Source organism: Amblyraja radiata, chromosome 31 (assembly GCF_010909765.2).
Source record: "Amblyraja radiata isolate CabotCenter1 chromosome 31, sAmbRad1.1.pri, whole genome shotgun sequence".
NCBI lineage: Eukaryota > Metazoa > Chordata > Chondrichthyes > Rajiformes > Rajidae > Amblyraja > Amblyraja radiata.
This window is the reverse complement of record NC_045986.1, coordinates 16,740,466-16,752,632: the sequence shown is the minus strand read 5'-3', so window position 1 is coordinate 16,752,632 and position 12,167 is coordinate 16,740,466. Positions and strand designations below refer to the sequence as shown.

The 12,167-nt window shown below is 44.4% G+C and overlaps 1 protein-coding gene across 1 annotated transcript; it reads left to right on the top strand.

Annotated features, from left to right (window-relative positions):
• The first annotated feature begins 2,376 nt into the window (after window positions 1-2,376).
• Window positions 2,377-7,969, top strand: LOC116990286. The gene is made up of 3 exons (XM_033047794.1): window positions 2,377-2,442; window positions 4,527-4,620; window positions 7,143-7,969. The coding sequence occupies exons 1-3, from the start codon at window positions 2,377-2,379 to the stop codon at window positions 7,778-7,780; spliced, it is 798 nt and encodes a 265-aa protein (XP_032903685.1). The 3' UTR covers window positions 7,781-7,969.
• The last annotated feature ends 4,198 nt before the right edge of the window (window positions 7,970-12,167 follow it).

The window sequence follows — 12,167 nt, the reverse complement described above, 5'->3', positions numbered from 1 at the left end:
CAGTTAAAAAGTAAACACACAAAACCAAGCACAAAACTGATCAAACTTTAAGTCCAGACATCAGACTGGACCTTTCATCATGTAGACAATCACTCAAAGTCCATGTGAGGGAATTGTTTAAAAAAACCCATCCTGGAAGCTGTGTGCATGCGTGCATGTGCGTGCGTGCGTGTTTGTGTGATGGAGTGTGTGTGATAGAGTGTGTGTGATATAATGAGTACGATAGAGTGAGTGTGAGTGTGTGCATGTGTGTGAGTGCACAAGCCCTGCAAATCCCCTGCATGTATGAAGTGTGTACTGACTGACTGCTGTGAGCAGTGGCACTGTTCATCATCACTTGTACAAAATTGCTCTGCGCAGATAGGATGATGTCCCACCCACACCCTCTAACCCAGGGGTTCCCGACCTTTTTCATCACGTTTACCCCTGGCAACTTTAATAGCACACAGCAATGTTATTTCACTTATTTATGAACAACTAATGATGAACAGATAACGGTTTACCAGAACCAAACACAGTCAGTCAATGAGAAAAAATATGTACTAATCCAGAATCAACAAATTTACACCCTGGGTAGGTGAATTTACCCCCGGTGGTAAATTGACCCCAGGTTGGGAACCCTTGGGAACCATCATTCTACCCCAAACCCCCTCCCCAGCCGGCCGTGATTCACCCTTCTCCCGGGATCGGCAACACAAGGTGGTGAGGAAGGCATTCAGCACACTGGTCTGCATCAGTCAGGGGACTGAGCACAAGAGTTGGGTCATCATGTTACAGATGTACGAGTCACATGCGCAGATGTAAGGCCACATCTGAAGTACAGTCGACAGTTTTGGCCGTCCTGCTGCAGGAAGGTTGCCAATTAACCAGAAAGGGAGCAAGAACGTTTTACAAGGATGTCATCGGATCTGGAAGGTTTGAGTTATGAGTGACCGAATAGGCTGGGGCTGTTTTATCAGGGGCAAAGGAGGGTGAGGCGTGACATTATACAACTTTATAAAACCATGAGGAGCATGGATAAAGTGAATGGTCACAGTCTTTACCCCAGGTTAGGGGAGTCTAAAACTAGAGAGCACAAGTTTAAGATGAGAGGGGAAAGATTTAAAAGAGCCACTTTTACACACAGAGGGTGGTATATATATGGAATGAACTGCCAGAGGAAGTGGTAGTGGTGAATACAATTGTAACATTTAAAGGGCACTTGGACAGGTACAAGGATAGAAAAAGTTTGGGGAGATATGGGTCCGGTGCAGGAAAATGGGATTAGCTGGGATAGGCAATTTAGTCGTCATGGAGGATTAGGGCCGAAGGGCTTGTTTCCATGATGACTCTATCTATCTATGACTTCCATCCCTTAATCCCGAGCAACTTCCCCAATAATTCCATCACAATTTCCCCTTTTTCCATGATCGTCCCCTTTGCCTACTAGCCTTAAACATACATATGAATTAAGAGCAGGTGGTGGCCACTCAGCCCATCAAGAAGCCTGCTCCGTTATGTAGGATGATCGTGGCTGATCTCATTTCAAACTCTGAGAACTATAGACCAGTAAAACTAGCATCTGGACAGGATTCTGAGGGATAGGATATACATGCATTGGAAAGATAAGCGATAGTCAACATGGTTTTGTTTGTGGGTGATCATGTGTCTCGGGAATTTGATGAGTTTTTTTAAGAAGTAACCAAGAAGGTTGATGAGGGCAGGACCATAGACGTAGTCTATGTGGATCTCAGCAAGGCTTTTTGATAAGCTTCTACATGGCAGGCTGTGCTGGTATTTGGATTGCATTAAGATGACACAAAACTTGGAGGCATAATGAGTGAATCATGAGGATAAAAGAGATATGAACAGATTATTGGGAAAAGCTGTGAATTATTACATTTTGGTGGGTGGACATTTGGGAAGTGCTCAAGCTAGAGAGCATGATTCTAACAGGGATACGTGGACCCTGGGGAATGTGTGCCGAGCTCGTGGGCAGGTTTAGGAAGCGGTTTAAAATAATGCGTCAAGTTCTGGCTCAGAGTACAAGAACAAGGAAGTAACGACGAGCTTCAGACTCGTATGGACGATTGTCATAAGGGATAGGAGTAGAATTAGGCCATTCGGCCCATCAGGTCTACTCCACCATTTAATCATGGCTGATCTATCTCTCCCATTCTTCCTGCCATCTTGCATGGTTCTGGGCACCACATGAAGGGAAGGTGTGAGGCTTCAGGAAGTGTGCAGGAATGATGTACCAAGTCGATCCCGGGGATGAAGGATTTTAGTTCTGCGGATAGGCTGGCTTTGCTGGAGTTGTTCTCGGTGGGACAGAGGGGAGTCTGATAAAGGTCTTTTTTTTTAAATATGAAGAATCCAGACAGAGTAGATAAAGAGATGGTGTTTCCATTAGTGGAGAATCAACAACCAGGTACAGAGCAAGATGATGATTGGCAAAAGAACGTAAAGTGGGAAATTAATATTTATTTTGTGTAATGAGTTGTTCATGTGTGGACTGCCCGACTGGGGCAGCGGTGGAGGGCGGTTCAGTTGTAGCTCGAGCCCTTCTCATTTTTCCTACCAAAATGTAACAATTCACAATTTTAAATCTTTGTCAATTCCAATAATCTGTTTATATTTTGTATTTACTTTTTTGCAGCATTTACAAGGGAGTTGGATTTTACTGGGTTATATGGGAGGGACTGTCTGGATTACTCGAACATAGAGTTAAAGTGGATTCAACAGACCAATGGCCTCTGTCCCACCCTGTAATCACTCTGTCATCCCAAAAATCTCCATTTCAAATTTTGCACAAAATGCTCCCATAAAGTGCTTTTGGCAGATTAATTGTGAGGAGGGGGATACTTGATAATGCAAATCGTTGTAAAACACAGTGTTGGAGTAACTCAGAGTGTCCCGACTCAAAATGTTGTGATCCTCTTGGTCCCGACCCGAAATGTCGCCTATCCATGTCTTCCAGAGATGCTGCCAGACCCGTTGCGTTACTCCAGCATTTTGTGTTCTACCAAAGATTCTGCAGTTCCTTGTGTTTGTACAAATTGTTGGCTGGATCTAAGTTTGTGGTTTCGTTGAACCAGTTTGGTTGGCTGATGTCGAAACAGGAACACACCAATCCCGGAGGGGTGCAGCTCTTCCCATCTGACTTTTAACAAAGTCAATGCTTCCCCCGTGAGGTGATGCTTCCTGTAGGAACGACACAAGTGGCAACACTCCTCCCTCGTTGATGATGTGATGCGTTCTGATGTTACAGAGGAGGAGGAGGAGGGGAGGTGGGGATACCATTTGGACTGTGGGAAGACCAAGTTAAAACTTTGAGGTTTGCAGCTGTACGTTGCACAAAGCGATGTTTATTTACTGCCATCTGCTGGACCTTGAACATCTGATTCATAAACCCCGACTCTGGAAAGAGTTTACAATTGCGTGTTCTGGTCAAAACCAACATAGTCCCATTCCTGCCAGTTACCTGTGTTAGCTTTGAGGTGGATAGGCTGAGGTCAAATTCCCTTCATCCATGTAAACCACTTTAATTACAAAGCATGAGAATGATCATTTGCAGGAATAACAGATTCACAGGAAATCATAGCAAGGATATTTTAATGTTAAAATAGAATGTGATAAGTTAAGATCAGGGGTGAGTCCGTTTGTAATCCGATGGCCAATGCTAGGGTTGAAACATGAACTAAAATAGATATAGAACAGTACACAGGCACAGAACCTTTGGCCCATCGTGTCTTCATCAACCATGAAGCCAATCAAACTAATCCCTTATGCCCACACATGTTCTGTATTTCCCTATTCCCTGCTTGATCGTATGATCTATTCCCTACGTCTAAACACCTTAAAACCCATTGTGTGTCACCTCCCCTGCAAGTGTGCTCCACACACCACACACACTATATAAAAACAATCGCAATCGCCAATCACCTTTAAACCTTCCCCTCTCATCTTAACCTAATATTTGAACTTTCCATCTACTCTTGTCTGTGCCGCTCACAATTCTATCAGGTTGCGTCTTATCTTCAACACTACGGAGAAAATGACCAAGTTTATCCGTCCCGCCTTATAGCGAATGCTCCTGAATCCAGGCAACATCCTGGAGCAACCGCTGTCACTCTCACTAGCACTATCCTACACGCTAGGGACAATTTACAATCTTTACAGAAGCCAAGTTACAAACCTGTATGTCTTTAGAGCGTGGGAGGACACCAGAGCACCCGGGGAAAACCAATGCAGTCATGGGCAGAATGTACAAACTCCGTACAGACAAAAGCCCATAGTCAGTATCGAACCGGGGTCTCTGGTGCTGTAAGGCAGCAACTTTACCGCTGTGCCACCATGCTGGCCTTTTGCGTCATTGTTAGACTCTCCAGTTTTCCAGTCCTTGTAAAGGCATTAAGTAGGTCATCTGCTATCTCTGGGGTCACCTCGCCATCCATTCGCCAGCTCCTGGCAGCAATCACCCACTGTCCTCTTGCAACATGAATGTCTCGAGAGGAATAACGTGCCATGCTTGAACCTTTCCGCAGGTCTGGTTGCTGGAGATGAACTCAAACCCATCTTTGCAGAGAAACTGTGAGATCCTCAAAACTGTCATCCCCAAAGTAATGAATGAAGCTCTTGGTAAGTTTACCATTCTTATTTTTATATTATTGTAGATTTAGGAAGATGTTTCTACTAAATCAAAGATATTTCAAGCAGTGTTTTATGGAGTCATAGAGAATGAAACAGGCCATTCGGCCCATCATGTCCTCGACAGCCGGTTGATCCATACTAATCCCACCTCCCCGTACTGTGTCCTGTGGGCCTAAATGATTCAAGTGCCTATCTAGAAACTCATTAAATGCTGTCAGTGATTCTGCTTCCACCGCTCTTTACAGCAGTGTATTCCAGGTACTCGCCACTCTCTGAGCAAAGAAGGTCCTCTCCAGATTCCCTCTAAACCTTCGTCCCCCCTTATCCTAAATACATGTTCTCTTGCCTACCCCTGATAAGAAGAGAGGTTGCTGCAGTCTCCACTTAACCTCGGGGAGAACAGTTTCTCCAGTCTCTCCTCATAACCAAACTGGTGAATCTCCTCCACACCCTCTTCAGTACTATCACATCTTTCCTATAGTGTGGTGCCCAGAACTGCACACATCTGAGGTCCGAAGAAAGTTATAGTCGGAGAGCGATACAGCATGGAAAGCGGTCCTTCAGCCTTACTCATGTTGACCAAGTTGGCTAATCAAGATGGTCCTATGACCCATACACCTCCAAACCTTTCCCACTTCTGTACCGGTCAAAGTGACTTTTAAATGTCATAACGATATCTGTTTCTACCACATCCTCGGTCAGCTCATTCCATGTACCCATTGCCATCTGTATGAAAAACATACCCCTCAATTCCCTATTAAATCTTTCGTCTCTCACCTTATATCTACACCCTTTAGTTTTCGCCTCCCTTCACCTGGGGAAGAGACTCTGACTGTACACCTTATGATTTTATAAACCACTCTGAAGTCATCCCTCAATGTTTCCAGTAGTGGGTGAGCCTAGGACCAGAGGGCACATCTCAGAATAAAAGGACGTATCTTTAGAATGGAGATGAGGAGGAATTTATTTTGCCAGAGGATAGTAAATCTGTAGAATTAATTCCCATAGTCGGCTGTAAAGGCCAAAGTCAATGGGTATTTCTAAAGTGGAGATTGATAGGTTTTTGATTAGTAAGGGTGTCAAAGATTACGGGGAGAAGGCAGGTAAATTGGGATGAGAAAGAAAAATAGATCAGCCATGATCAAATGGCGGAGCAGACTCGATGGGCCGAATGACCTCATTCTGCTCATGTCTTGTGGTCTTCCTCCTATCTTCCAGGGAAAAAAGACCCAGCTTATCCAGGCTTCCCATGTATCACAATCCAGGCTTCCCATGTATCCAGATCTGGTAACATCGTTGTAAATCTTTCTTATGCCCTTTTCCATATAATGACGTCCTTCCTATAGCAGAATGACCAGAACTGTACACAATTCTCCAAATGTGGTCCTACCAACATCTTGTGCAACTGCAACATGACACCCCAACTACAGTTCACCTGGCCTATGAAGGCATACATGCCAAACATTTTCTTCATCACCTATCGCCACTTTTAGGGAACCATGTGCCTACACCCCTAAATCTGTCTGTTCCACAACAATCCTCAGGGCCCTATTCTTTATGTATAAGTTCTGCCTCATTTGTCCAGCAAAACGCAACACCGTGCATTTATCTGAATTACATCCATTGACCATTGGCCCAGTTGATCCAAAGCCCATTATAATTGCAGATCACTGTGTACTTTACCACCAATGTTAGTGTCACTCACAAATTTACTAACTTGCCATCAACACTCACATCCAAATCGTTACTAAATGAGCAAACAACAATGGGCCCATTGCTGATTCACTGGTCTATAGTTCCCAGGCCGTTCCCTACAGCTTAAATAGGGGCACAAGAATAATTATCTCAAGTGTGTCCTATATCCCTATACGTCTCAAGGGAATCACTTGATCCCAGCAGTCCATTCCTGACATATACCTCCTTCATTTTCTCGACCAGAGCCTCCATATCTATTGATATCCAAAGTTCCCTGATCCTGACAAACGTGCCATTCTGTCTACCAGGCACATGCTGGCCCTGAACTCTCCCTATTTCATGTTTAAAACCCTCCCATTTACCATCAATCCCTTTACCGGCAAGGAGCCACCCACAAGAAACCATTGAAAGTTCCTGCTTATCGCTATCAAAATTGGTAGGAAGGCAGTGCAGATACCAAAGATAGACACAAAATGCTGGAGTAACTCAGCCGGCCAGGCAGCGTCTTCAGAGAAAAGGAATAGATGACGTTTCATGTCGGAACCCTTCATCTTGAGTCTGAAAAAGGGTTCTGATCTGAAATATCACCTGTTCCTTTTCTCCAGAGATGCTGCCTTACCTGCTGAATTACCCCAGCATTTTGTGTCTAACCTCAGCGTTAAAATTTGCTTTGCTCCAGTATAGAACTTCAACTTTTGAACATCGCAATTTAAAGTAGTGTTTAACCTTCCTGCCTTTGCATTCAATGCCCCAAATGGAATATGGAAAAGGCTGCAAGCAAAACTAATATTCTTCTCATTTTTTTTTTCTCTTAGATTTGGTGCTTGAAATATTCAGAAAATCTTCCAATGGAATGTGTGTCTTGCCACTTGACACACAGAAAGAATTTGTCCTGTTGTATAATGGCTCCCCCAAGGAGCCATTTCTGAAATCATTTAAAGACAAGCTAGAATACAAGATATCAGAAAGAGCAACAATTCTGAAACGTCCTCAGCATTCCGAGAACAGACCACAGCTAAAAGTTGTGACGAGTATAGAGTTGATGACAACAACGGATCCTATCTCAATTCAGACAAGACTTGTACCCAATTTTACCTCACTGATCCATCAAGGGCAATTGCCACAACATTTGCGTTCTGCCAGGAATAGAAGCAACAGTGACGTCCCGTCTCGTGATCACCAAGCCGGAGCCTCCTCAGATGAACAGAGTCAGCAGAAGCACGCTCCAGAGTTAGGTCTATCCAAGCGGAGGACAATGGCTCCACAGTTAGGGCCAGCAGGCATTAAGCAACATTCTGCTGGCCCTCACCTGCGTAAGAGTCTGCAGGACAACCTCCTCACGTTTAACGCTTCCTTTCATTCTCTGATCATCACCAGGAACCAGCTTAGTTCCAAGAAGGTCGTACCAAAAGGAACGGAGATGAAGATTGACTCTAAAGCAATCCACACGTGACCTGGCACTGTCAACAATGGCAGGGAGTGCTCTTTTTACAGTTAATGTCGAAATTAAAATCAAATGTTTTTCATAAAATGTTCTGAATGTTTAATTAGCTTTGCCAGAGGTGAGTCATAGACTATTCCATGTTTGACAATGTGAAGTTAAAATATCCTTTGGGTGCATTAGTTACTCATTTATAATGAATAAAAGTGGTGTTTGTGATGTGGTTTTTACAATGAATTCTTCATTACGCTAATTGTTACTTCAGATTGTGGAATTAAGAGCATTAATTTAATGGACAAATGTCTGAATCGAGAAAGTTCTTCAATATAACTTCGAGGCTGATAGTAGAATGTTGACTGAGCTAAATAAATTAACTGATGTAAATCCTCCGACAAATTCTGAAGGATCTATTTTGCCCCTAAACCTGCTAGTTAGTCTGCACATCATCATAGAAACATAGACATAGAAACATAGAAAATAGGTGCAGGAGTAGGCCATTCGGCCCTTCGAGCCTGCACCGCCATTCAATATGATCATGGCTGATCATCCAACTCAGTATCCCATCCCTGCCTTCTCTCCATACCCCCTGATCCCTTTAGCCACAAGGGCCACATCTAACTCCCTCTTAAATATAGCCAATGAACTGGCCTCAACTACCGTCTGTGGCAGAGAATTCCACAGATTCACCACTCTCTGTGCAAAAAATGATTTTCTCATCTCGGACCTAAAAGACTTCCCCCTTATCCTTAAACTGTGACCACTAGTTCTGGACTTCCCCAACATCGGGAATAATCTTCCTGCATCTAGCCTGTCCAACCCCTTAAGAATTTTGTAATTTTCTATAAGATCAGTATATCGATGGTATACTGTAAATTGCCAATGGATCATTATCTTCACAAGAATATCCATTATATTCATTCATCTGGTCAGTTGCAATGAGAATATTGAACAACGTTTTTTGGTGTGCAAACTAAAAACTGAACATGTATAAGCAAAGAAATGCAGATGCTGGTTTATACCAACGATAGACACAAAGTGCTGGAGTAACTCAACAGGTCAGGCAGCATCTCTGGAGAAAAAGGATGGGTGAGTTTCGGGGCGGTTCCCTGAACTTGCTGGAGATCTTCAGTGGTGCATCTTTTATTAACAGAGAATGCATGTTTTGGGTGAATTACCTTTTATCGGAAAAACAAATGCATTCTGTTTTGCAGAGAAGTGGGAGGGGTGGCGAACACAAAGGAAATGCCTGTGGTAGGTGGAGACAGAGAGAGACGGAGAGATTGAATGGCGTGCTGGTGGGGAGGGGGAGGTGAAGGTTGGTTGCCTGAAGCTGAAACCTCTGGAGCAGACCGACGAGGTCAGAGGAGTGAGAAAACCACACTGGTCTAGTGACCAACAGGACTGTGCGGTTACTGGAAATCTGAAATAAAAGAGAAGCCTGCAAATACTTGACAGGCCAGGCAGCATCTGTGGGGGTAAAATCTCAGATCATGTTACATGTTGATAACCACTCAAAAAGGCCGATTCTGACACAGATAGATAAGTTGGTTGTCCGCAGTTATTCAATTCAAAGTTAAGTTTATTGATGTCCATCTTGTACCCACAGGGACTTTTATAAGTTGAGTCTGAAGTTTCCAGGTCTCTGGGTTCAGGTGACCTGACAAGAGTTCTGATGCAGGCTCTCTACCTGAGAGATTGACTATCCCCCTACCACCACAGATGCTGCCTGACCCACTGAACATACCAGCAGTTTGCTTTTTACGCCAGATTACAGCAGCTGCACTCTCATGCGTCTCCAAACCTACAAGACCCACCGCATCTCTTTGACCTTTGCTGTCTTGAGCTGCGGAGACAAAACAGATCGAGGAAAGTTCAGAGACATGCACTCCACACTAAGTGTCAGACGAGTCCAACTTATCCGGGATAGAACCAGGCAACCCTTAGAAGGGTTGCCGCAATTAAAGGCCATGGACTACATGTGACGTGATTCTTTATGTTTGTGTATCTTAGAGTAAATGTGTGTCACTAAGTTTATGTGTGCATGTATGCATGTACATATAGTATATATGTATATATATGTGCATCCATATGTCTGTTCATTTGTGTATGTCTTTGCCCTTGGGCACATGCCTGTGTATATGTACATATATGTATGCATATCTGTCTGTGTGCCTGCACTTATATACGTACAGAGTCACTGCTTAACTACGTTTCCCTAACTGAATCAAATTTGCATGATCCACTGTTTTGTGTTAAAGTGATTCTTCCACTAATCTACTGAATCCGTTTTTTAAAGACATCAGGTTTCTCTGGATTCAGCCAACTTCTGGTTAAATTATGTGTGCGGGCTCCCATTACAATAAGTAGATCACTTGTTTATTTTCATCATTGATGTTATTTGCAACAAAGGAATCTGATATCATCTCGCAATACACCTCCCAGAACTGGGTCTGAGAGTCAAAAGCTGTAAGCTGTCCTGGGAATTCTTCCCTTGAATTAAGGCCCTCATTTGGTGAACATTCTTTCCTTTGGTTCTGGTTTGGGGCATTCGATACATTACTGCAGCTACCACGTAAATGTGTGTCACTTTAACTTTCATACACATTGGAAAAATCAAATTTGTCAAAGTCAGCTTTGGGGATCTAGTTGGGGATATTACTCGGGACAGTTTCTGAGAGTAATGTGTCATGGAACGAACCAGGAGCAGGTGGTTTTAGATCTGATGATAAATATTCCCCCTTACCTCAGGCATTTTCTGTTACTGTGATTGTACACAGCATGTGGATGGGGCACAGTTCATGCCACTGCTATACAGAAACTATGTGAATGAACTGGAGGCGGTGCGGTGATTTACAATTTGTCACCAGAACTGTAACTGGAAATTAAAGGGTCACCTGAACAGTGTAGAAGCCGGAGAGAGACTGGCTGGGTGATATAAAATCATTGTCGTTCTCGACAGAGTGTATGCAAGGGCGCTGAATGTACTTCGCTTCAATACAAGGTTAGTGGATGAAGAGTTAGAGAGGTTGAATCACCCGGTGGGCAGTTGAGGTATGAAACTAGACACAAAATGCTGGAGTAACTCAGCGGGACAGGCAGCATCTCTGGAGAGAAGGAGTGGGTGACGTTTCGGGTCAAGACCCTTCCTCAGACTCAGGGTAGAGGGAGATACAGAGATAAGGCAGGATACGGTGAGGCATCAAAGCGGGGGATGAAGTTCAAGGAGAATATAGAATCGGTCATTGTTAGCTAGGAAAAGGTGACAACAAAGCATACAAAGATAAAATTTAATTGGGGGATAGTCAGACTAGTCGGGGAACTAGGAAGGGATGGAGAGAGATGGATTCATACCGGTGGGGGGGAAGCTGCCCAAACTAAATATGAGGTGATGCTCCTGTATGCTTTGTTGTCACCTTCTCCTAGCTAACAATTATCTACATTTACCTTGAGCTTCATCCCTTTCGATGTCTCGTTTACACACCTTGGCCTTCCTTATCTCTGTGTCTCCCTCTCCCCCAACCCTCAGTCTGAAGAAGAGTCTCAACCTGACGTCTCACCCTTTCCTTCTATCTAGAGATGGTGCCTGTCCCACTGAGTTACTACGCATTTTGTGTCTATCTTCAGTGTAAATCAGCATCTGCAGTTCTTTCCTACACATGAGGTGTGGATCTCGTTGCTTGAAAGAGTGGGAGAGGTAGAAACCACTTGCTGCATCCACACCGTACTTGGATATTTACTTAAAGTGCCACAACATGACGGACCCATTGTCTCTGAGTCATGGACAGAGTCATGGAGTAATTCAGGACTGAAACAAGAACTTTAGCCAACCATGTGTATGTTGACGGTACACAAAATTGCTGGAGAAACTCAGCGGGTGCAGCAGCATCTATGGAGCGAAGGAAATAGGCGACGTTTCGGGCCGAAACCCTTCTTCAGACTGATGGGGGGTGGGGGGGGAGAAGGAAGGAAAAGGGGAGGAGGAGGAGCCCGAGGGCGGGCGGATGGGAGGGTGGGAGGAGACAGCTAGAGGGTTGAGGAAGGGGAGGAGACAGCAAGGACTAGCAAAATTGGGAGAATTCAATGTTAATGCCATCCGGACGCAAGGTCCCCAGACGGAATATGAGGTGCTGTTCCTCCAATCATCTCCCCCCATGTCTGCCTTCCGCAAAGACCGCTCCCTCCGCAACTCCCTCGTCAATTCTTCCCTTCCCTCCCGTACCACCCCCTCCCCGGGCACTTTCCGTTGCAACCGCAAGAAATGCAACACCTGTCACTTCACCTCCCCCCTCGACTCCATTCAAGGACCCAAGCAGTCGTTCCAGGTGCGACAAAGGTTCACCTGTATCTCCTCCAACCTCATCTACTGCATCCGCTGCTCTAGATGTCAGCTGATCTACAT